General features: G+C 36.8%; 2 protein-coding genes across 4 annotated transcripts; both read right to left on the minus strand.

Moving 5' to 3' along the window:
• Positions 1-5,475: 5,475 nt before the first annotated feature.
• On the minus strand, positions 5,476-7,381 carry LOC107582871 (telethonin-like). The gene is made up of 2 exons (XM_016268889.1): positions 7,010-7,381; positions 5,476-6,377 (listed from the first exon to the last, which is right to left on the minus strand). Exons 1-2 carry the CDS (start codon positions 7,156-7,158, stop codon positions 5,987-5,989), a joined length of 540 nt encoding a protein of 179 aa, XP_016124375.1. The 5' UTR covers positions 7,159-7,381; the 3' UTR covers positions 5,476-5,986.
• Positions 7,382-10,687: 3,306 nt separating this feature from the next.
• LOC107582870 (synaptogyrin-1-like) lies at positions 10,688-25,237 on the minus strand. Of its 3 annotated transcripts, none has more exons than XM_016268887.1 (4): positions 24,813-25,237; positions 16,311-16,548; positions 15,706-15,851; positions 10,688-13,237 (listed from the first exon to the last, which is right to left on the minus strand). In XM_016268887.1, exons 1-4 carry the CDS (start codon positions 24,906-24,908, stop codon positions 13,073-13,075), a joined length of 645 nt encoding a protein of 214 aa, XP_016124373.1. In that variant the 5' UTR covers positions 24,909-25,237; the 3' UTR covers positions 10,688-13,072. The 3 variants fall into 3 exon arrangements, with proteins under 3 accessions (XP_016124373.1, XP_016124371.1, XP_016124374.1); XM_016268885.1 differs by having other exon boundaries at positions 10,688-13,264; positions 24,813-25,230; XM_016268888.1 differs by lacking the exon at positions 10,688-13,237 and adding an exon at positions 14,373-14,952 and having other exon boundaries at positions 24,813-25,233.
• Between the last annotated feature and the right edge of the window lie 195 nt (positions 25,238-25,432).

Below are 25,432 nucleotides of genomic sequence, written 5' to 3' on the forward strand. Positions count from 1 at the left end.
ATGGTATTCAAGTGTGTGCACGTTATGCTTTGCCCACTTTTCTAAAAATCCTGTATGGTAAGAGCTAACTTCATGCCTTCATGCTCTTTCTGAGTGGTTTAAAACCCCGGTTCCGCCTTGGGCACCACTCCTCCTATGTATCCTCTACTTTAACAGTGCTACTAGGGGTCTGTTGAGACAGTTCCTTCAGCACATACAAAGAGAACGTGCGGTAGCCCCTGTGTGACAGGCCAAGACTAGTATGATTCTAGGCTCTTGGTCGTATTCCCTTAAAGGAATCTATTTCTGATTCCAAGTCTTGAGCTCTACCCCGGGCCCAGGAGTCTGGCCCTGACAGGTAAGTATTTTGGGGTATGTAGCCTAGGCCTTTGGCCGTAGGGAATAACGTCACTGACAGCCGTCTAAACGTCCCAGGGGCAACTCCCATAGCAATATGGTAGAGTTGGTACTTAGTGTTTGCCATGGTTCTGGCATTCACTCTCCTCAGCATGGTGGCGTGGGTATACCGTTCCCCATAGTGACCCCTAGAGGATGCAGTTCGAAGTTCCCATGAAAGGGAACGTCTCAGGTTACTTATGTAACCATGGTTCCCTGAGTAGGGAATGAGACACTGCGTCCTCTAGGTTTCTTGCCATGCTGCGGACGCAAGCTTCAGACGAAGAAGTGAATGATGTGTGCTCCAGGCGCCTATTTATACTATAGTCTCACCGGTAGTGACGTCATGGCTGTCGCCGGCCAACGAGTTGGTGTTTTTTCAATGTATGCTTCAGACACGTGTCACGACGAGGCGTTCCCCATAGCGACCCCTAGAGGACGCAGCGTTTTCACCCACCTGTTTACATTCACTTAATCCATAACTGACTGTATTTACGTGAGATACTCTACACGATAGACATTTGGACTGCTGTGTGTGTATTTGAGCACTGAGAACTGATTGTGCGCTGTATATGATAACTGAAGAAGTGGAGCGTGCGTGCGAGAGAGCACTTCTATCAGCGTGATTCTGCCTAACCCGCCTTCACTAACTTTAAATTAATCGACAACGAATTGTGACTCCCGGGAAAAACCGGGACATCTGGTCACCTTATCCCTTCGGGTGTTGAGGCCATTGTTTCAGATCGCTAGTTTGTGTTTTTGTAGCTGTCCACTGTGGCTGCCATACTGAGACTATGCAAACGCCCCTTATCCGATTGCAATTCAATGACAGGGACGCACATTTTGAAGGACAAGACATTATTTTGAATGTCTGGTAGTCCTCAAATAACATTATAGTCCCGTCTCGTCTTGTTAACGAAGACACTGCATATATTTCGTCATAGTTTTTATCATCAGATATTAGTTTAGGCTCATCAACGTCTCGTCTTAGTTACAGGAATAAAATGGAAATAAATACGTAAATATGGAAATAAATAAATGTAGAAATAAATAAAAGAAAAAATACATAAATGTGGAAAAATATACATAAATAAGGAAATAAAAGTGTAATGTTTAAAAATACATTTTTACTTTTCTTTGTATATTTATTTATGCATTTATTTATTTCTAATTTTGTCAGGTTTGACATTCCATAGGTAATATCCACAACTGTAACTCAACACTATGATGTAACACAATGATAATGTAACACAATGGTCCATATCACCATGCTTAATTAAAATTTTTTTTTTACATGCTATGACAAGCAAGCTATATACATTGTATATCCATTATATCCATTATAAATATATACATATTAACATACACATAATACAATGTGATTACAGTTTGGATGTTGCTGTGTAATAGAGAAACAGCTGTTGTGTAGAAATACCTACTCTTACCACAGGAGGACGTGTGTGTGTTTCTCGAAGTTCACTCATCTACAAAGCGTTTTTAACTCTCAGTCACATGTATTAGTCGTATGTGTCTGTTAGAAGAACGTGTGTTTTGTAATATAGTCTTTGCCCTTCGCTTGCAGAAAGTGTGCACTGTCATCACTTAGACCCGTGCCCTGTGTATACAGACACACACTCTTACATAAAGTAGAAGTGATTGAGCAGTGGCTGTGTGTGTCAGTACAGCCTGTTGCTGTGATGACTGATACATCTCTATCAGATCTGCCCTCTTAAGCAATATAATTCTCCACACCACACCAATAACATGTGCACTTTTCCATCTGGATTTATAATCATGTGGAACATTAATTTAAAGGAACAGAAGTCAAGTTGTTTGTAGGCGCTCACTAGCTCTCTAAGAGAAAGGAAACTCTGTTTAAACAGATAAACTTGCACTCCGGATTTAAAAAATGCAGAAAACGTCACAACAACATCACTCATTCTCTAAATAAGTGTTTATCTGTGTGCGTTGCCATGCACTGACTCATACCACATACTGGTTATGTGGATTATTTTAGAGCTTAAGCACATTAATGACACTGGCACATAATGGTGAAGACAGTTCATACCAATAAGCTTCCAGGAGACAGACGGGGGTCAAAATAAGATCAGCTGACAACCCACCCCACCACAACTGCACATGGACACACATGCTCTTCAAGCTGATGATTAAGATGAACATGATGTTCCAATCATTCCTCTGTTTCCTAGAATCGTGTTGGAAAAGATTTTTATAGACTTGGCCAAATTGTAACTAATTGTAATTATTTTGTTTATAATACAGCTTAAAAGGTGTTCATGGATGGACTATGGTTGTATGAGGCCCCAAAGCATCAGCTTTTTCTTTTTTTTGGCATGCAGCAAAAAAAAAAAAAAAAAAGGCTTTGCACTATACATTGCACATCTGCAAATTTACTTGCAATTTGTAATTAGAATTTGTAATTTCTTGTAATTAATTTGTATCTAACAAATTACACCTGAATAACTAAGATTTTCTACAATACAGTGCACAATATCATATCAATATAATCATCAATTGCGAGATGTAATGTTCCAATAATCAGAAATAAACTGCAACGCTGAGTTTCCAGGGCTGATATATAGGGAAGAGTGTGGGGACATTTGCAGCAGCTGAAAAAACCAACAGGAGAAATAACGAGAACTTGCAGGATTAAAGGATCAGTGGAGGGGTGCAGAAGCCCCCCCGTTACCACCACCAGCACCTCTCCTCCCTCTCGTCCTGTTAGTCTCTTGCCCTTTTGCCCAGTTTGTTTAGCTATACATATCTAACAGCCTTCAGTGTGACACCAGCACATACTGAGAAAAATTACCATGATTACGACGGGAATAAAAGGATAGATTTTAATTTGTGCGAGGCAGAGAAATCAGTAAGAGAAATAAAGTGGGAGATAGAGGGAAACAGAGATATTGATGCATTCGAACAAGACAGTGTGTCCTCTTGATGATGACATTTTTGGCACAAAGTCACTGAAACCCCGAAGCAGACAGCATGTACCAGAGTCACAGCACAGCTTCACCCTTCTGTTCTTTCTGAAGCACTCTGTTCTACTAACCAACGATTCTAATGTGATTTCTTATAGACTAGATTTGTTTTTCATCAAAAAATCCCAGCTCTCATATTGTTTATTTCATAACTCAATTATTTAGACAATACTGTACCTTTTAACACTGTAAAAATGGCCAGGATTTGTTACAATAAAATAGTGAAATCAGTGCATTTTCTGTCAAAATATACTACTGTAAAAAAAAAAAACATCCAGACTGATAATGTTGGAACACCCATAAACTGAAGCTGAAGACTTTTAAGTGTTGCTATAAAGAACAAACTTAGAGTGCAGATGCTAAAGCACTGTCCGTTCAGATCACAGCGTGACTGCCTCTTCACATTCCATTCCATCCCTCTTTTCATTTCCCATCCCACACCTGTGAGAACCAATAATGATAATACAGAACATATGCACAGTCCTTGTTTGTATGCTTTCATGATCTGTAAGTGTAAACGGACAAAAATATTCTTGTAGTCAGGGGCATTTAAAAAGTTTGACAAGTAAAAAGCTCAGAAGGCTGATTTACACTTTGATAGTCAGGTTGGATTTGGCAGGAGATTCTCTTTTATGTCGTTCGTCCTTTCGTGTTTACTTCATGTCTGTAAACAGAGAAAATAAGTTCTGGATACGATGACGACAGATTATGTTGCTTACTTGTTCAGATGACATATTTTTTGGATATTTGAGTGACTTTCTTGTTTCTGTCAGTGTGTCTTGGTCAAATTGGATTTCATATGGTGATCGTGTAGTAGGCCCAGGGGTGCCGCTATGGTTTCTGGGCCCCCTGAACAGCTGAGGGGTGTCCCCCTTTCGTTCCAGGACCGCTCTCCCTCATTGGGCCCTTGGAATCGTCCTAACCTCCCCCCCTCCTCGTTACGGCGACCCTGGGTAGGCCTACCTCAAACCTTAAGACCCTTTTCACAAGACTGTGATGACGCGTTTCAACGGTTATCAGCATCGTAAATACTCCAAAGTGACTGACGTTATCAGTCTCTATTTTATTTATTTATTTTTTTACTCTTTTTGAAAATCATGTTTGGCTATTTGAGCAAATGGGAATGCAAAAAATATATCTGTGGTTGTCTCTCATTCACTGCTACAGAAGTTTACCCAGCTGACGACTTCTGCTGCTGAGAAACCCGGAAATGTGAAAAAGGTCCAGCGCATACCCCATTGATATCTATAGGTAGATACCTCATTCGACAGCTCCAAACATGTAGACATGTCTGCCATCTTGCAACGGTCAACTTGACGTCATTCACCATAATAATCAATGAATATTCGAAGATGCCACAATCCTGCACAGCCGATGGTTGTAAAAACCACAGAGATTTAAATTCCTATAGAAACGGGATAACCTTTCACATGTGAGAATGCAAGAGGGGTGGAACCATAGATATAAGGATTGTGGTATCTTCGAATATTCCTTGATTATTATAGTAAATGACGTCAAGTTGACCCTTCCAATATGGCGGACAGTTTATGTATAGCGGCCCATAGAAACAGTCGCTAATGAGGCATCTGCTTATACATATCTATGACAAACCCCACCTGGCGGACTATTTCATTGGTCAAATCAATCACGCAATCATCTGTCAAGAAAATTTCGGACTTGATTAATTAAGTTCAGAATTCAGAAATGTCATGGATGGATTCGATCGTGACAAACAATATCCATCAAAATGCTACTAACTCTATACTTAAGGTTAGTAGCCTATTTGTTTTAGTCTTGTGCAGGCAATCAGAAGAACCTGTTTAGGAAAAATAAGCCATCTCCACAAGTCACATGCAATTTTATGTTTTGGCCACAGATGGCAACAGAAGCTCGGTAGTGCACCTTTAAAGAAGACAGTATAGCCGTGCTAATAAATTGATGGTTGCTGTGGAAAGGAAGGATCTCCTTTCCTGATGAATGTTGCCATTCAGTTTCAGGAAAAATAGCACCTGTTTCTCCCAGAGTATTTCTTTCTTTCTTTCTTTCTTTCTTTCTTTCTCATTAATAATAATAATACAAATACAAAATAAAACAAAACTTTATACTAATAAAACTTTATTGAAGTGATTAAGGTAAATAGCAAATATCAACTATCAATAAATCCAACAACAAATACCAGCTGTCAATAAATAGTGCAATTCTTATTTGTTAAATGTTTTAACAAAAATATATATTTTTCTCTTTTACTAAACAATTATTTAGCATGACCAGCTTTGATGGCATGTTAAAAACATTAACAAGAGCTCAAAAAACGAACCTATGCACATTGAATTAATGGCAAACAAACAAAATTTGCTGCATTTTAAACATGCTCAATACAAAAAAGCAAAAACTATTTACAACTCAAATTCACTATGCATAGCATTATCCTTGTTGCCAAGATCATTAAAAGGATCATCAGCTTTCTTTTTCCCATCATGAACATCATTTCATCATTTACGGTTTCAAACCTGTTTCTACTTGCTCACACCCTCTGTTTCATTTTACCTTTTATCTCATTATTTAAAATAGTCTATACAGTCTTTGACTAATATTTGTCTTTCTGCTTTTCAGCCTCTCTGGGCCTCCTGAGACATGGATCGGCCCAGGGCTCTGGGTGCCTTGGCAAACTCCATTCGCATGGGTTTGACAGGTGGCAGGTCCCTGGTGATCTGTTCCAATGGTCTCTTGTCTGGACAGGCTCCGTCGAGAACCCGGGCGGGAGGGAGATCTTCCAGGGTGTGTGGGGCTCCGTGGCCCAGGCGGACACCCAGCTCAGCAGCCTTGAAGATGGGCAGGGGCAGGGTGTTCCTGTAGGGTAAGAGCTGGTGCTCCCTTACACCTGTGTCCACAGTGCCCACTCTGACAACACCTGATGGGCAGGCCTGATTGAGAGGACGCGCCTGCCAATAACGGGACAGGGACTCCCGGTGAGAGTCGTCTGACATCAGCATCGATTGGCTGCACAGAGAAAAATGGAGAATTCTGAATGAAAGTTTTGACATTTGATTGTGTGTTTAAAATGATTTTATGCAAGCTGCACTGCAAAAACTCAATATTATTATAATAACAAATATTAACAATAATATTATTATTTGTTAAGCATTTTGTAAGTAAAAATATCTACAGATGATTAAAGCCAAATTAATTGAATTTCATAAGATATAAAGATATTAAGACATGTTTTATGAATACATTTCTTGATTTAAGTTGATTTATTTTCTTACTTCACTGGCAAAATGTTTTATTTGTTTGTTTTTTTTTTGGATAAATTTATAACAATATTTTCTGAATTTATGCTTTAAACAAGAAAAATATTTGCCAAATGTAATTCAAGATATGTCATCTGAAAACATATTGTTTTTTTGCAGTTTTGCTGCTCAGGTAAACCTGACTATAAAAATAAACAAAAAATTAATGATTTAAATCATAACTAAAGCTATTTGCAGATGCTGAATGCTTTAAAAGAGATCCTTGACATTCAATAAATTATAAATGAATGAATGAATAATTAAATAAATACCTAAATACATACATAAAAATCTAGCTTCCATCTAGCAGTATGTGATGTATGTGAATGTCTATGCACTCACCGATCCTCAGGTCGTGTCTTCATATTGATGCTGCGCCAGTTAGCGGTATAACTCTCTTTCTTAGTTGGATTTTCCTCCTTCACACTGCAGCTGAGCTCGGCTCCAACCACACATCCTCCTTTCTTCTCCAGGACTGTGCACATCTGCATCTTTAACTTCCGTTTGTGAGCGGCTTAAAAACTTAAATGACAGTCAATGATCTTACTAAGATCCTTTGGTCAATACTGTTTTGAAGATTTGTAGTTTTCTTTTTTTCCTCTTTTCTGTTCCTGGTTGAGTTTGAGGGAGGACTCGTCTGTCTGTCTGTCTCTTGCTCTGTCTGGATGTCTGTCTGCCAGAGTGTGTGTCAGACTTTTATACAGCTCTGCTGCTATTTCTGTCTGATGGAATCACTCCGTACTTTGTCTACAATGACACTTGACACTCACACACCCACATATCAAAACATTCACACACACACACACACACACACACACTTGTAGCACAGCACGGGGACGTGTATATAAGACACAAGAAATCCCCAGCAACTAACTATCTATCTATCTATTAACTTGTAAGCTCTATAATAAGATCTGTCTTAAAATCTTTCCTTTCTAGTTATTATCTAAATGAATTCTGTCGCTGAAGCTCAAATGCTTGATCACATTGTATCATCATGACATTTATTCCTCTATGGGCCTATTAACAGACATCAAAAGTCTTTCAATGGAAACTAAACAGTGTTCAGATCTGGAACCAGACAAGAGATTATAAACATGTGGCAGCAACTGTTCTGTACTGGTAATCTTCTTTTATACACATAATCTCTTTAAAAAACATTGTTTAAATGAATTATTACATAAAAAAAAGACTACTACGCTGCCTTTTTATATTTGTTTATTTATTGCTGGAAATTAAACGTATGTAGTTGGAAAGTTGCAGAAAACTAACACTGGTCACTCAACTTAAAATATGAAGTAACAATAAGTAACTTCTTTTTTTTTTCCTGAAACAACCATTATAAAATATAGTTAATATGGAAAAGCATGGTCATATCATAGCATGTGGTCAGTGACAAACCAAGTGAGCGCTGGTGCTGTATTCACTCATCAGTTGAATATAGTGCTGTGTGGACAGAGGTTATGGACAGTCATATTCTCATGTTACACATACATTCTGTCCCCCGTCTGTCACTGACTGCTCTCTCAGTGACGCACTGAGCGATTACAGGAACTGATCTCACTCTTGTGCCATCCCTCTCCTGCAAAGTGGCCACTCAGCACACTATAGTATGAAAATCTAGCGTCATGTAGTTACACAAGCATGAGAACCAGGAAATGTCACATCACTCCAGTAATGAAGCTGCTCCTGTAGATTATGACATGCACACAAAATTTGTTTCCTTCCATGCATATTCATACAGTAGCCACACAATGTATTTGGATGCTTAAGCAAGACTTAAATATAAATAAATGTCATTGCATTACATTAGAAATGATCTAAGTTACATTTATTTTAAAACACAGTGCTTTTTAAGCATGGTTCAAGAAAACAATTAGAATTTTTATAAGGTAGTATACAGTAGTACACAATTGGACATTTTTACAAGGTAGTATACAGTGTCACTGAAAAGTAGTGCAAATACTTTTCAGGGACACAGCATACTACCCTATAAAAATGTTCACAGGATTTATGTTTATTATTCTATTTTTTTTCTCTAAACATCCTAAAAGCATATCGTTTGTATATTAATAAATATTTTTTTTATAATAATATACAATTAATAGACAAATATAGGCCTATATTATTATTATTTATTATTTTTTACAATCAAGAAACAAGAATAGGCAACTATGTCCATCAGTCAATTTCTTTTATTGTCAGCTATATCAGACATCTTACCAGACAAGCAACATTCAAGACAGGACAAAATACAATGAGCCATTTTAACCTAGTGATTCAGTTAATGGACAGTTGCCACATCAAAGAAATTTACAATATTTTGTATCCCAGCTCCATAACTGCACATGCACATTATAGAAGAACACATCTGATACATCACCTATATAATATGTTGATTGTATTGTAGCTTTCCTTTTTTAGGAGTTTCAACAAGAAATAAAATAAGCGAAAACAAGGTTCCCGATTCAGAAAACAATGTCACTTCCTAAACAGAGAAAGGATGAATGTTATTCTACAACACCTTTAAATGCAAAATTCACAATTAATATGATTATTTTTGTCAGTAATTTTGGTAATAAATTTATAAAGATATTTTGTGTACTTGATTTTATTACTTCTTTGTCATTAAATAAAAAATATGCTGGTTTTATATATTCAGGTAGAAAATTATGAATTTTTTTTTCATAATTTAAAATTAAATTAAAATATAATGCACAATGCTGCTCTAGAGCAAGATTTATTACAGTAACTATGATCAAAAATAATTTGAAATGATAAAAAAAAGATTGCCAGAGATTCTTTGTCATTAAATAAAAATATGCTGGTTTTATATATTCAGGTAGAAAATTATGAATTTTTTTTCATAATTTAAAATTAAATTAAAATATAATGCACAATGCTGCTCTAGAGCAAGATTTATTACAGTAACTATGATCAAAAAAAATTTGAAATGATAAAAAAAAGATTGCCAGAGAACAATACTAGGTGTGCTACAAAGGAACTCATTAGCATACATAATTATGAATAATATTTCCACAAGTGACAGACCATTATAATGTCATGACCATTTGCCTTGAAGATTTGGCAAATTAGCTTTGAAATGAAGTCTATTAGTCTGTTCTTCCTAGCATAATTGTGTGGTACTGGCTAGATTTGACTCGTAAGTCATTAGTACTAATTTGTCATATTTAGACAATGTGCTAATTTTAATGCTATGGGGCATTAATATATATTTTTGTTCACATTTTTAGTGAAGCATAAAGTATTAGTATGCAGCTGAGTTAGCCTGGCCATTTTCCCACTCAAAAAATGCTTTTCAAAGTCCTGTGAATTTTAATGTTGCACCACATTGTGTTTACAGTCGTGATTAAAAGACAATGTTCAGGTCATTATGTCTAGATCACTGTCATAAAAATGTAAACGTTTATCATGATGAAAATGACATACATAGTGGCCCTAATTCATATGTGGACTCTTAAGTCACACTTTAAAATGCATGAACTGACTCAGAGGTGATTTTAGCTTAAGTCATTTCTCCTCAGGTTCACACAGGTGTCCTAGTAGAGTAACTACAGGTGTTTGTCATTTAAAGGTGTGGTAACATCAAAGACGATAGAATACCCAAGACTTGTCACTCATATAGTTTTGAATGAAGAAAAATGCAATGCTCAATATAACCGCTCCATCGAAGGAAGCTCCGCCTTCTGTGTAAAAGAGCCAAGCGATAATCGGTAAAGTCATCTGTCATTGCAGCTGCCGTTAGAAGTTCCGGTTGCTATAGAAACAGTCAGCGTTCTGAGACCTGCGCTTAAGACTGGCTGGTCTAGCCTGAAAAATAAGCTTTTTTTTAAAAACACTATTTGAGCAAAAACAAAACAAAAACAACAACAACATTTAATAGACAGTTGTCAGATTTCATTGGTGATTTCAAACATGAAATCTAATCGTAAGCTTGGTGAACAGTTTTGGAGAACTTGATGTTTCCCCATTCAAAGAGATAGAAGTTCTACTTGCATGCAGAGGCGTTTCAAAGATGGCCGCCGAGTGAAATTACTTGTCTTAAAGGGACTTTGGTAATATTCACTGCTGTTCGGAGATTTTTCATGGGCTAAATTTAGTAATTTTAAAAGGAATCCGCGCGATCTGGAGATTCACGCGATAAATTTCCCCTGTAGATTTTGCAGCGGGTTCAAGTTTGTCACGCGAATTTGTCTGTTGACAACCAGAAAACTTACTGGTTTGAAAGTGGTTCCTGGGTGTGTGGGCTGTGCTTTTGCTGCACTATTGCCAACAGACCCCCCCCCCCAGTTTTAGAATGTATAAACTAACAAATTACTTTGTATGAAATGCTTTACTTGAAAAGTGTGCTTGTGATGTCTTTCTTTAAAATAAATGACTTTGGTTTGGTATTTTGTACAATGTCAGACACATATGCTCAGGGCTCTCAAGTTTTATCAAAAGATTGGAGTAAGATTACATCTGTTAGGAGAGGAGCCACTCAAATGTTTGCAGAAGCAGCCCCTCGGTCCCACCCAATTCTCTCCTAGTTTTTGCTAGTAGTTCAATTTTACCTATTGTTTTTAATTGACCAGAACAAATAGAAATTATAACAATTGGTAAATCTGATAAAAGACAGACAAATTCATCCAAATAAAATAAATTGTTTTATATATTTCAAAAATACAAATGTATCAAAAATATAAAGAAATTTGGCTCCAAACAATCCAACTGAACAGCAGTGGTCAATGTACATACTGTATACATACAGTAGGATTGCAGAACTTGTCCTGAGCATGTATGTCAAGCTGTGTGTGTGTGCGTGTGTGTGTGTGAGAGAGAGAGTACATATTTCAGCTTAAGAATAGTGTTTTGTGTTGTGTTTATTGCACATTTTGATGCCTTGATGACAGGGGTAGGGGCAAGGGTCAAGGCCAGCCATTTTCACCTTCATGATGGATGATAGCGTCCTGTCCAGAGCCAAACTGCTACTAGTTTTAGTTTTGTTCAAACCCATCATGGAGAACACACTCTCTGCATATGCATTTGAGTGGGGAAGCCATAGTGCTTTAAGTGGGAGCCCCCTACCCGTCATCAAGGCATTAAAATATGCAACAAACACGCGCACACACACACACCACAGTTTGACATATGCTCAGGACAAGTTCCGCAATCCTACTGTATGTGTACAGTATGTACATTGAGCACTGCAGTTCAGTTGGCTCGTTTGAGGCCAATATTCTTTTTATTTTTGATACATTTTTATTTTTGAAATATATAAAACAATTTATTTTATTTGGATGAATTTGACTGTCTTTTATCAGATTTACCAATTATCTTTGATCACAGGCAAGTGATTTCGTCCAGGAATTGTAAAATCGAAATGCTAAAAAAAAAATAAAAAAACCGAGGGGCTACCTATAGCATTCACTGGATCTTGACCTTACAACTTACACTCAGAGTGTGTGCGCATCCATGTTGCCTAGTAACGAACGTGCTTGCAGCAGGATCATGTAATTTAGGCGGAAACAACAAAATACTAATTTCTGATTGGCTGGTAGGTGTCATTTAACTCTGTGTAACTCGAGACTGCCACAAACTTTCATTGTCAATTAATTGTATATAGCTGGACATGTTATCCCTTACTTCTTACAGCATGAGAAATACAAGGTGTGGTGTGTGAACTGGTTGAAATGAGTGTCTCACAGTGAATGCGTGAGGCTTGAGAGCCCTGTATACTATTTAAGCTTTGATTAAGTGTCCAAATACTGTTTGGGGCCACTGTATATATGGAATGTTGCCTTTCTATAAAGAAACAGACCTTAAACCTTAAATATCTTATTCATAGCTGCACGTAATCATAGCTGCACAAAAACAAACAAACAAACAAAAAACACCAACAACAACAAAATTCACTTTAAGTATTTTCAATATTTTTTCATTCTCTGTATTACCATTCAGTTTCTCTCTTGGTACGTTCTATGACAACAATGCAGAGACTGATTTAATCCCAGACCTGATATTGTTAAAAATTATCTTTTAAGATCCTTGGACATTGACAAAATGGCAGCAGAGAGCTATCAATGCAGTATCTGTTCTACACTGTAATCTGTTAAACTTTCTAGAGATCTTGTGCCACAGTCTCTGCAAAATATCATATTTTATTATAGACTTAATGAAACGCTCATTATTCATGTATCGTCAACAAAAGTTAAATCAACAAGGGGTTCTTATAGCACCAAACAAACCCCTGAATTCCTGTCAGCCTGCTTTGATCCCCATATTTTACCCAAGTGCCCAAAATAAGTTCCTGTTTGTCCTTTTCACCTCAATTTTTTTGTTTTCCCCATGTAACCCAGTCAGCCTAGCTGGTTAAGACTGTTGTGTACATCCTTATACTTGACCTTAGTAGTCTTGGTTCTGGTATCCACCAGAGCCGTCATAATTAGCCTCCATGTCAGCGTTGTATCCAGTGTACTCTGTGGCTGCAGCAGGCGCTCCTGCGGGATCTTGGCTGGGATCAGTATAGTCCTGAGAGAAGAGAGATGAACTTGCGCCTAACTTGTACCTCTGGAATGCGAAAAAAGCTTGACCAGCCTTTAGGAAAGTGAAGATGCCAGGAGGAGGTTTAGAGGGTGGGATCAGGGGGAATTGCAATCAATATTAAAGTATTATGGCAACAGGAGAGGAGGAAATTTCAGTTTTGATGGCGAATAGTGCATAAAATGGTATCAGTTAAGGAAATCAGGTAAGAATTAAATGAAAGGAGTTGACGAGAAAGACAGGACGGGACAGAGAGGGAGAAAAAAAAACAGAGAAAAGCATTAGTTTGATTAAGATAAAAGATTTAGATGGTTAGTCAGCTTTAAGCTTAACGGAGTCCTGAATACATTGTATTCAGTATTGTAGCTTTAACCTTTTAAACCAAACTATTTAAACAAAGACTTATAAACCTAAATCCAAAACAAAACATAAAACCAGAACTTGAGTCAAACTTAAGACAATTTAATCAAACAACATCTGCCAGTATACATTATAAGATCTATCACAGGATAAATATTCATTAAAAATGTTAAGCAACAAGAGCAGCTCAACTGTAAACAAATTGTTTAAAATAAGATCATGAAATGCCATGACAACAATAGAGGTGAATGAGCATGTAACGCAAGTCGGTCAATGTATCAGGCCACAAATCCTGTAGACAATCTTGAAGAATGTTACAAAACAATTCTGTAAAGAGCTCAGCTGAACGTTACATGTGCAACGGGTGCCCCCTAGTCAATTAAAACTGTAACTGCAATTTTAAAAACAATCATTTAGTCAGGAAAAGCATTGATATTCTGGCACACAAACTACTGTTCAAAAGTTTAGGGTTGGGAAGATTTGTTAATGTTTTTGAAGGAAGTCTCTTATGCTCGCCAAGGCTGCATTTATTTGATCAAAAATATAGTAAGACAGTAATATTGTAAAATATTATTACAATTTAAAATAACTGTTTTCTATCTTGTATATATTTAAAATGTAATCTATTCCTGTGATGCAAAGCTGGATTTTCAGCATCATTACTCCAGTCTTCAGCGTCACATGATCTTTTAGAAATCAGTCTAATATGCTCATTTGCTGCTCAATAAATATTTCTTATTATTATCTATATTGAAAACAGTTGTGCTGCTTAATATTTTTGTGAAAACTGTGATAGACTTTATTCAGCATTCATTGATGTACAGAAAGTTCAAATTGACAGCATTTATTTGTAATAGAAATATTTCCTAACATTATAAATGAATTCACTTCCATGTTTGGTTAATTCAATGCCTCCTTGCTGAAAAAAGTATTAATTTCTTTCAAAAAATCTTACTGAACCCAAATTTTTGAAAAGTAGTGTACCTTTAACCCCAATCTTTACTTGTATGATAAATGCTGGAATAAACTGAAAGGTGAAAATCAGATCCTCTTACTGTAGATCATGTTGTCATAATTTCATTATTCCAAGATATATGTAATATGTTATTTAAAACTCTTCCCAGTTTGCACAAGGAAGTTCGGGGCTTGATATGGCACTGTAATAAAAAAACATATATCACATCTTCATTAGTACCCATGTTTGTAAGATTTTTTTAAGGGGTGATTCTGTAGCTGATGTCTATGGCATAGTAAACAAATAAGTATGTGTGGGGTAAATGTTAGACAAATGGAGGTGGTGTATGAGGGGTGAACAGTTTGTCGTATTCCTCTTCAAAGGAGACTTTCTTTAGGCGCTCCAGGGCCAGCAGCGTAAGAACACCCTAAAGAAAAACAGATTGACCAGAGCCAACGATCAACAGAAAGAATGATTGGAAAAACAGTTCAACAACACTGGGTTAATCTCATCAATGCAGCTGGATGGTTTCTGAAAAAGAAGTGCTTTGAGGATTTAGAGGTTAGAAGGAAATCTGCAAACAGAGAAGCAAAGATTACTGGGCTAAATAAGTAAATTCTCCGGAAAAGAAGCTAGAGAGCAAAGTACAGAAAGAAGATTAGTGAATGAAGCCATGTGGATCAGATGCACAGGCCATGTAGAGTGGTTGATGTTCACAGGTCTATTATTGAGAAGAAAGCATGACATGCATGTAATCTTAATAAAATGTAATTATTAGATGAAAAACTTAAAATACTTAAATGAAGATTAGAAATATTACCTTGGCAACTAACTAAAACAAGTTTAAGTACTAAAAAAATGTTAGAAACTATAATTAAATAAACTCAAAATATAAAAAAGCTAATTTAAAATATTAATAAATTCTATTTAAGTAAATAAGTAATACAAATATCACTGGTTCATCACCAATTCAATCTGGTGTAATAAAAGGCCTTGGGAAGAGGAAGGGACCCAGCCATCATCTATATAATAAAATTACATTTCTGACCGAGAAGAAAATGTACTGTAGACATTGAATCTCGCAAATCAAATATGATTCAAATCAATCAGATTTTGTAGCAAACATTTACTTTGGATGAAAAATTACAGAAGAATTATATACAATTAAGTCAGTACAGACCCAAGTAAATATGGAGAAGAAGGCGAAGGTGATGGCCGCTCTGGCTGCGTCTCCACCCTGTTTGAGGGGGTTATCTTCTGGTTTAGCCACCTGCCACTGATTGGCCAGGAAGCAGAATCCCACAAACCACACGAAAGACCAGAAGGCTGGGAGCAAAATGGGAAAGGTGCAGAATTTCAGGTCAATAAAACAGCACAATAAATGCCTTTGAAAACAAATAAATCAAAAACAGAATGATAGCACAATCTAACAGTGCTCTGATTAAAACAGTCCATTTATATTTACAGGCATAGATTATTCAATTAAGCATAGCACTGTAGTAAGTCTAGCAGAAGTTACATTTTACCAACAGAGGGCAGTGTAGCTTAAAGTAATGCTGTGGTAGAGGAGTGCTTTTGAGTCAAGAAGACCTTAAAACCAATTGTATATGGGAAACATCACCTTCTTAGAGCCATATAAAATCATTCATAGGTGTTCAAATAAATAAGACATAGTGTGTGGTTTGTAGAAAGAGTGAGGCAGATTCAGCAGGAGGCTTGCAATAAATGTATCATCTTAGTGATATAAAATATTGATGTAATACCTGCATTCTATCAGCAGTTTACCTGAAATGCCAATATCAGCTAACACAGCCTTCTTGCGGTCTTTGATGCTGCTTATCTGAGGAAAGTAGACATCCAGTGCCATAAAAGCGACACAGCAGAGGAAGGCCACGGCTCCCATACCCACGGCATAATTACAGGCATTCTGGTTACGGTTAAAGATGCAATACTCCTCCACCTCGTCCGGACGGTTCACATAGCCCTCATTAGCAATGCATCCAAAGATCACAATGGAAAAGATCTGGGAAGGGGAATAAAAAGAAGAAGAACATGAAGGGAGAAGGTGAAATTAAAACATAAGAATTTGTCTAAAGGTGATATATGGACTTACCACACTTTTATTTATAACCATGGGTTATTTTGTTCATACTTTACCCTGAGTTAGTCATTAGTCTTAGGTAGTCAGGTTTTGGGATTTCTTACTGTACATGTGTTAACAATTATGCATTGACAAGACACTTTTATCCAAAGCGACTTGGAAATTATGAACATAAGCAATTAATCATAAGTCAAAAGTATCCATAGTACACAATACCAATTTTAAGTGAGCTAGATTAGTGCACAGGTTGGAGAAGAGGTGAAATGCAAGGTACCAGGTTAATACAAGTGCTTTTGAGGAAGAACTAATCACTGGATTTGCAAAAGGTTCAATTTAGCAACATCAAATCTTTGAAATACAGTGAGTGTTTTGTTTGCGACACTTAGAGGTAAGTAAACTAGATGTCTACAAACAGAACTTTATTTTTGCCTTGTTTTCTGAATTGTTATACTAAAAGAATCAGTAATTTAATAATAATTAAAAAAAAATTAAATAAAATAACTTCGGAGCAAAAAAAGTGTCTCCTTTGACACTGTTTACCTTTAGCATAGCAATGCCTGGATTTTGCCTATTGAAAATTTTCTGAACAACGGTATATATGACTGCATCATTAGTCCAGGGTTAAAAAGACACGTTAACCCAGAGTTAAGCATCATGCCAAAAGCCCTTTAAAGCCAATTAAAATTGATAAAATGTTATTAATGTCCACTGTAGTGCTGATTTCAGCATTCCTAGTAAACAAACAAGCATTTTCTGCCATCAAATTAAATTGTTTCTTTGCAGCCAAAATATTGTTTGAAGATGCATTCTATCATCACAGAAAGCATTGAGCATGTGCATGTCTGTTTTTAATCTCACTTTGTTGATTGTTGTTACTTGTTTTCTTACAGGGAAGCTAGGGTAGATTTGACACTTCCATAATAATAATAAGTGCCTTTTTGGATTTAGATGAGCCCATGTTCTCTTTTTGGCTCCAGAGGAATAGTCAATCTCAAGAGAATGGAGGCCATTTTTGGCAAAGGCTGGTGTTTTTTAACAGCTGGCTTGTGCATCTGTCAATATGTCTGAATGTGTGAGAATGAGAGAGAGACACTTCATTACTCCACTCATGCAACTAAGTTAAAATGTTCTTGGCTACAAGCAAAGTGTCCCATAGTTGTTCCCTAATTGCCAGCTACAATCCCATGATTTAATCCCGAGAAGCAGCTTTATATTAAAACTTCTGTTAAGGGGTTTGGCAACATCAAATCAAATAAACACTGAATCTCTAAGATACAGGTTCAGTAGCTCATTCAAACCTTTATCTTAATCCGATTAAGCACATATAAACAATATATCACCATGGCTGACTTATGGTTAATTTAAGGTATAATCAAGCCCTATAGTATAATATAATAATATAGGACTTTCAGCTCTGTTTATCTTATTTTAACATGTTTAAATCCATTCCATGGGATTTACCTCCAAAATCAGCACTTAACAGTGTTTCCTGCATTGCATTTTAGAAGTAAAATTCAGAAGAAAAAAAAAAGATTTGTGAATTGTGAATGTAGGTCTGTATTGACTCATGCAATAAAAAGACAACTTCAAAATAATGGCAAGAAATGTCTTTCTATGAGTTGTTTTTACTGGATGAATGCAAAAAGAACATCATGCAAATAATGGAGTCAGATTCACACACTAATGACACTACGAGTCTTTTTTTAGTTCATCAGAATCATAAATGACACCCAATGTAGTCCAATTCATGAACAGCTGACTGAACTGATTGAACCACTTCTTTTTATTGAATCAAAAATATATACGAGCAGTGTAGTCCGATTCACATATAAATGACTCTTATGAACCGCTTCTTTACAGTGAATTAAAAACATATACAGCATGACCAGTGTAGTCTGATTCATGAACAAATGACTCTTATGAGCCTGGTTCTTTTTTAGTGAATCAAAAACACAGCGTGGCCAATGTAGTCTGATTCACGAAAGAATGACAATTAATCAACATCTGACTTCAACATATATCATTTATCATTTCGTTTTCTTTTCCAGATTTTTGTTTTGCCCACCCAATCATCTAAGTGAACGTGAATAAGACTGTAAATGCAAACATGATTGTTAGGTTAGAAATGATAAAGCAGTATCATTGCTTACTAATTGTCCATATGACAATGTGTTGCTAAAGACATGTACGCAAGTTTTTTTGTAAAATTTCTCTCTCTCGAGTCTGTGAATTCAAGTGTATGGTCAAGTGTTTTGCCTGCCTTTAAATTAGCTGTCTGGATCACAAGGCCCCATGGCCAATGAGAGCATGAAAGCAAGCATTGTAACAGGCAGCACGAGGGATCTGGATCTTGTGATCATCAGGTGCAAGGCTTTACGTGCTCCCCGTTTCAACCACATAGGAGTGTTTTAGGCACATGTGTCTGTGAAACGAGCAACATGAATGTTTAACACTTTTTTTAACCGTGGAAATTTGTAAAACTAAAAAAAAAAAAAAAAACTGTAAAATGTTATTGGTAGAAAATGCACAAAACAGTTCCTTGTCCTAGTTGTTATCTTGTTTATATTGTGACAACCAGGTTTTCTAGTCTCTTTAAATTAAAGGTGCTGTATGTAAGTGTTTGACTCTACTAAAGCATAAAAATACCATAATATGTTTGCAGATATTTAAGAAACATGCTAAGTTAACATACTTGTTTATCTGAAAAACAATGCTACAGTCAGTTATTCTCCTTTGAAAATGTGCGTTCCGGGCCGCAATGTCGGTCTCTGTTTTGGTTTGTGAAACCCGCCCACTGTCAGTTTACCAAATTGTATTTCGCCCCCCCGGGTTGCCAGTTGGCGGGAAACACAGCATATTTAATTTCATTCATCGTGAGGTGCGCTCGTTCCTGTTGGTGTCGTCAATCTGGCAACCTGCGTGTGCGTCAAGTCTGAGGAGGAGGGGTCGGGTGAAAATGACCCTCTCCAATATTTTGAATTTAGACTGCAACACCTAGTTCAATCACTCGGTGCCAATCCTACATACAGCACATTTAAAGCATAAACTGACAAACCCATTCTTGCACATTTTCTATATTCAACATATATTCCATCATACACCATGCACATTTCTTCTCTTCATCTGCTAATTCTGTCCATTATTTTGTACAAGCCTTGTCATGTTGCACATTAATATTATAAAAATATTTTACTCTCCATTTTTGTATTCCATTATGTGATTTTTGTTTAATGCTGTAACGCCTCAATTTCCCACAGTGGCTTAATAAAGTGCTACCCTATCCTAAATATTACATAAAAGTCACATTTTGTAGAGTTTAGTACATCCCACAAGGTCAGTGTGTCATTTTCATGGCTTTCGTTCGTCTTCTCTGTAATTTATGGTCCTTCAAACATCCAGACATATCAGCTGGGGCTGGTTTGTGCTTGTACCATTTTTGAGCCAGCAACTATGGCTCACCCACCAATAAATCAATCAACACATTGAAAGGAAGAGAAATACAGTGCAATAGAGCTGTCCAGCTATTCAATAGGGCTCTTTACACAAAGCACAGTTGCAACTTGTGTAATGTTAGATAGAGGGCAGGACAATAATGACAGGTTAAAGTAAACCTACTATAAAGTAAAAATAATCTACAGCTCATCAGTGATGCTCTAACATCAATTTAAACAAGTTAGAAAAATGGGAATTCTGTTATGAACAAAACAATATTTTGAATGAATCATTTGATCCAGTTCAGAATGATTGCTCCAGTTCAGAATGATTCATTGATGAATTTGGGCTGATCCGATTCTTGACTGAATATAGACTTACATTTTTGTATGTTTCTTAGGCAAAAGCTTCAGATGGCCTCAATGGTCATATGGCCATTTTTGTGATTTTTTTATGGTGTATTTGATTCATTTTGCATCCATTTATTGTAATTGCATGAAAAAGAGCAACCATTATACTTCACTGATGGTCTAGATGGTGTAAGTTTTTGTTAAAAGGATGTCTTTTTGACCACTAAATGGACATAGTGCCCCTCGTCATTTTTCTCTCCTTTTCTCAGTCTGTTACATGCCTGCCGAGCTTTGCCTCTCTCTCTCCCCTCCCCCTCCAATCCTCGCTTTTAATCTCCCTGACCTTGTGTTCACTATGCGGGGAAAGAGAGATCACGAGAGAGGGAGAAAGACAGAGTCATAAGACTATAGATGAAGACCACCTATACATCTGAAGTGCTCCCCCACACAGCCAACCTGACCATTGCTTCACAGCATTCAGAAATCATGTGTCCATAACCGGAGAAACAAGATTAGGATATTCATAAAAATCAGTCATATGTAGAGCAATAGATCTGCTGTGCTATAAACGGGAAAATGTAATTAAACTGCACTGTAACTGTTCTGGTACATTGGTAAATAGCATACTTCATGTCAAAGATATTTTGACATGATAAAAACTACAAAAGCAAATATGCTAATATACATTCTCATATATATATATTCTGACATAATTGATTCCAGACTCAGTGATTCTCTATATTAACACTCTAAATGTTCACTTTAGCCTCCCTGTTGAGTGTTCATGTAATAAAATGTATATATTAAAAAAATGTCGGTAAACACTTTATATTTATATATATTTCTATGTATTATAATATTGGTGCATATGAATTAAAATTATTCATTTTTCCCCTTTAGAACGTTTATATTTATATCTATTTTACCTATTAGGCTTTTGAATCTAAAATAAGAGTGCAAGATAGCAAATGCTGATTAGATATGAGACACGATGCATGATTAAACACCGAAACATTGCCAGAATATCACAACGAGACAACGGAACATCCTGCCAGGAAATAGACGAATCACAAACTATAATAATATTGTTAAACGGATAAAGAGGCTCTGCAAACTTTAATTTTCCCTCTTGACATAATGATTGTGCAGGAAAAAATATGGAGAGAGATGGAGAGTATGTCACCCTGCAGCAGAATTCAGTGCCATTAGTCCCAGAACGGACTATATTTAAAGCATCACATGCACATTGCAAAGGACAGAACAGGCAGGGTTTTCACCATAATACATATTTAACAAAAAAAAAAAAAAAAAAAATGTAATTCCAAAAGACAAACTGGAAAATGATGTGGTACTGTAATTCTGTGTTTCACAGAAACAGACTGTAGTTAGATGCTGGATGAATACAGTGTGGCAGCTTGGGAAAATAAATGAATGAACTGCTGATTCTTGCCTAGAGGTTTTTTAACGCCCATGTTTTCAAACTCTATCTGTGAAATATGTGCAAGTGAGGGTTCCTGTGGGAAAGAGACTGCTTGCGTAAGTCAAAAATCCAAAAGATCATACATTTTAAAGCGAGACCCTGTTTACAAACAAGAAATGAGGAAAGACTGAGTCTGAATCAGACACTATATCCATCATGGTATCTACCAGAACTGAATCATGACTAAGGAGTTCATGTAACTCTCATGTTGCAGTTCATAGAAAGAGGAAAGAGAGATTGTCAAATGAAACAGGTTTAAATCCATAAATATTCTAGAGGCAATCCCATTAATGCCTTTTACTGTTTATCCATTTTCATTTTCCTCATAGTGAGCCTGTTAGTAACCAGCCTGAGGTCTCAGATAGTTGTCATGCCAACGCAGAAGCAGCACTCACTCAGCCAATCAGAGTATGAATCATTTGAATGATTCCACAAAGCAGACTGCACATATACACACACTAAACATGCAGGCAAATCAACAGTTGGTTGCCTCTTTAAGGTGAAAGGTGGCATTTCTGTATTGATTCACTTATCAATCACAATTCTTTCTTATGCTGATTCAAATCGATTCTCAAATTTCAAAAACAGATTTTCTAAATATTTTTGTTAATAACATGATTTTGTCGGAACAGAGAAGGTAGCAGTCAACTGCAAGAGCAGTGCAGCACCCTGACAGTTTATAGAGAACACACAGGGAAGGCTTGCAACGGGGGGAAGCGTTAAGAATGAAGCTTACCTGACAAAAAACAAGAATACATTTTTAATCAAATCTTCACCCCAAGAGTCGTTTTGAATCAAATCACAGGATTCCAAAAGATTCCCATTCGTACAATAACTGCATGCAGTTTTCCCGAACACTCTCTCTGTCCTCCATTGGATGGACAAACAGGAAATCCCGCCTCAAACTGGCTGAACTCAGAACACTCAAAAAACTAGAAAAATTAGACTAAAGTAACTCAGCTTCACTACTAACAACATCCATAGTCTACACTGATCAAAAATATATCCAATAGGTTTATCCAAAAGCCTAAACTTTCCCAATATATCCAATTCAATCCAATTGTTAATTTAAAGCTGATATAAAATAAAAAATATTGCATAAAAACCTAAACTTAAAAAAAAAATAATGAAAACAAGAAATGCTGCCTTGGCAATTAACTAAAAATATGCAAACTGAATGTTTAAGTAAAATAACTAATACTCAAATAAAGGACATAAAACGATTAAAACATGAATAAATATAAGATTTGAATGGGGCTCAGTGGGGCCTTTCTAAACCTCGTAGAGCATAGCCAGAGAATTGTTTTACGAACATTTCAATGTCTTTTAGCATTTTGATAATTTCTGTTGCTTATGAATGTAATTTTTATAAATTAGCAATGAGTCAGTGCTCAATTGATATTACAAGATCTTTATGTGTCGATTCTGACATGTAAATAATTTCAATTCTCGAATGATCACCTATTGCATAGTTGTGATTTAATCACTGATTCAGACACCTGCCCACCCTTCCCCCCACATCAGCCACCCTCTGCTAATCTCTCACCACCCCCTCACCATGTGTCTCTCCACAAAACCTTTTTATCAGCAAATAGTGCCTGCATGCTCATTCATGCAAGAGCCAAATGTTTAAACAAATCAGGAGCAACTTGACTGAATAAAGATTGAGGAAATTAAACGTGAAAAGTGTTAAACATTGTTTAGTTAGTTAACAGACAGAAACCTTCCCTGTACAGGTAACAGGGCAGTAGACAATGCCAGCTCCTTTATGAATATTGAGCTTCTTAAAGGGGTCATATGATTCGATTTCAATTTTTCCTTTCTCTTTGGAGTGTTACAAGCTCTTGGTGCATAAAGAAGATCTGTAAAGTTGCAAAGACTAAAGTCTCAAATCCAAAGAGATATTCTTTATAAAAGTTAAGAGTTAACCACCCCCCCCCCCTAAAACGGCTCGTTCTAACACATGTCTACCTCGCTATGTGGGAAGATTTGCATAACACCGCCCAAATGTTCACGCAAAGTAAGAAGGCGTAACTTTTATTCTCGCTGTAGTATTGTTGTTGCTGCCGCCGCCATGTCGTGAAGACACTGTGTTTCGTTGTGAAAGCGAAACTACTTTGTTTGGCCTTCCAAAAGAGGACGATATTCAGCCAATCACAACGCACTGGATAGCTGGCCAATCAGCGTACACCTCGCTTTTTCAGAACGATGAGCTTTGTAAAAATCGACGCGTTTCAGTAAGGCGGGGCATAGAGAAGAAACAATAATGTACATTATGTGGAAAATAATGTGTTTTTTTAACCTTAAACCACATAAACACATTGCATTACACCAAAAACACAACATAATGTTCTTTTTAGCAACGTCATATGACCCCTTTAAGCTACTATCACAGCCTGGCTGTTGCCTTCCAAACCTCTACATGCTTTATTCTCCATATCCATTAATGGTGTCTGAGCTGTTATAAATATATTACATTGGAACTAATATCTTACATGAGCTACAGAACATGTATAGCTATTTAGGTAACATAAGGTAAGTGGTCTGTTATAGTTATACAGTGTTGCCATGGACAACAGTCATTATACAGCAATATTTGTAAGCTGAATATCAAGACTGACCAACCAGAATCAAGTATTCATAAAATTCTAAAAATATTAGTCTATATACTAAATTTTAAGAAAATCAGTCTATATCATCTCTAGTCTCATATTTACAATACAAATGTGATGCACACTACATACATATTTTCATGTACATGTCTAACAAGAGAATAAATAAAAACCAAAGCAATAAATTGAGAACGCGCAGATTAGCGCGAGAGATTGTGCATTTAGGCGGCAAAGCTTTACTAGCCGTTACCGCGTCATCACATGACGCTCGGGCTCGCGCTTAAATTATGCAATTAGTAGAATCACTCTCACCCATGACACTATGCGAAGAATAGCCTGCGGTTGCTGAAAGAACGTAATTGGATCGAAGGTACCACCAGCCTTGCCAGCCCCGTATGCCTGCTCCATCCTCAGAGGTTCGTGAATTCTCCGTGTCTGAAGTTTTTATTATTTCTTTTTTAAATAAAAAGATAATTGACCTTGGTGTCAAATCAATGTATCCACGCGCTACACCGTGACTCTTCGCGCTTCGCCCTCGTCTGTCGACCGGTCTTAATCTTGGATGTCTGTTCGTGGAGGTTTTCTTGTAAAACGATGTCCCTTCCACTCCGTACCTCTCTCATTTCAAGGGTGGAGAGAGGAGACCGAGTAAACACGCATCCGGGGGAACACGAGAGCGCGCATTATGCTGTCAAGCTTGCGCACTCTCGAGGATACTTAGGCGCGCCGCCGACCACGTGCCCGCCAGACGCTGAGTAGTTACTGTGTTTACGTGGAAAGAAAGAAATTTGGCATAGGCGTAGATTACTTTAGTAAACGTCAACGGTGTCAGAGCAGGTTCAGCAATATTTAATCTTGGATGTCTGTTCGTGGAGGTTTTCTTGTAAAACGATGTCCCTTCCACTCCGTACCTCTCTCATTTCAAGGGTGGA

The sequence above is a fragment of the Sinocyclocheilus grahami genome, unplaced genomic scaffold, assembly GCF_001515645.1.
Source record: "Sinocyclocheilus grahami isolate Dianchi unplaced genomic scaffold, SAMN03320097.WGS_v1.1 scaffold48.1, whole genome shotgun sequence".
Lineage (NCBI taxonomy): Eukaryota > Metazoa > Chordata > Actinopteri > Cypriniformes > Cyprinidae > Sinocyclocheilus > Sinocyclocheilus grahami.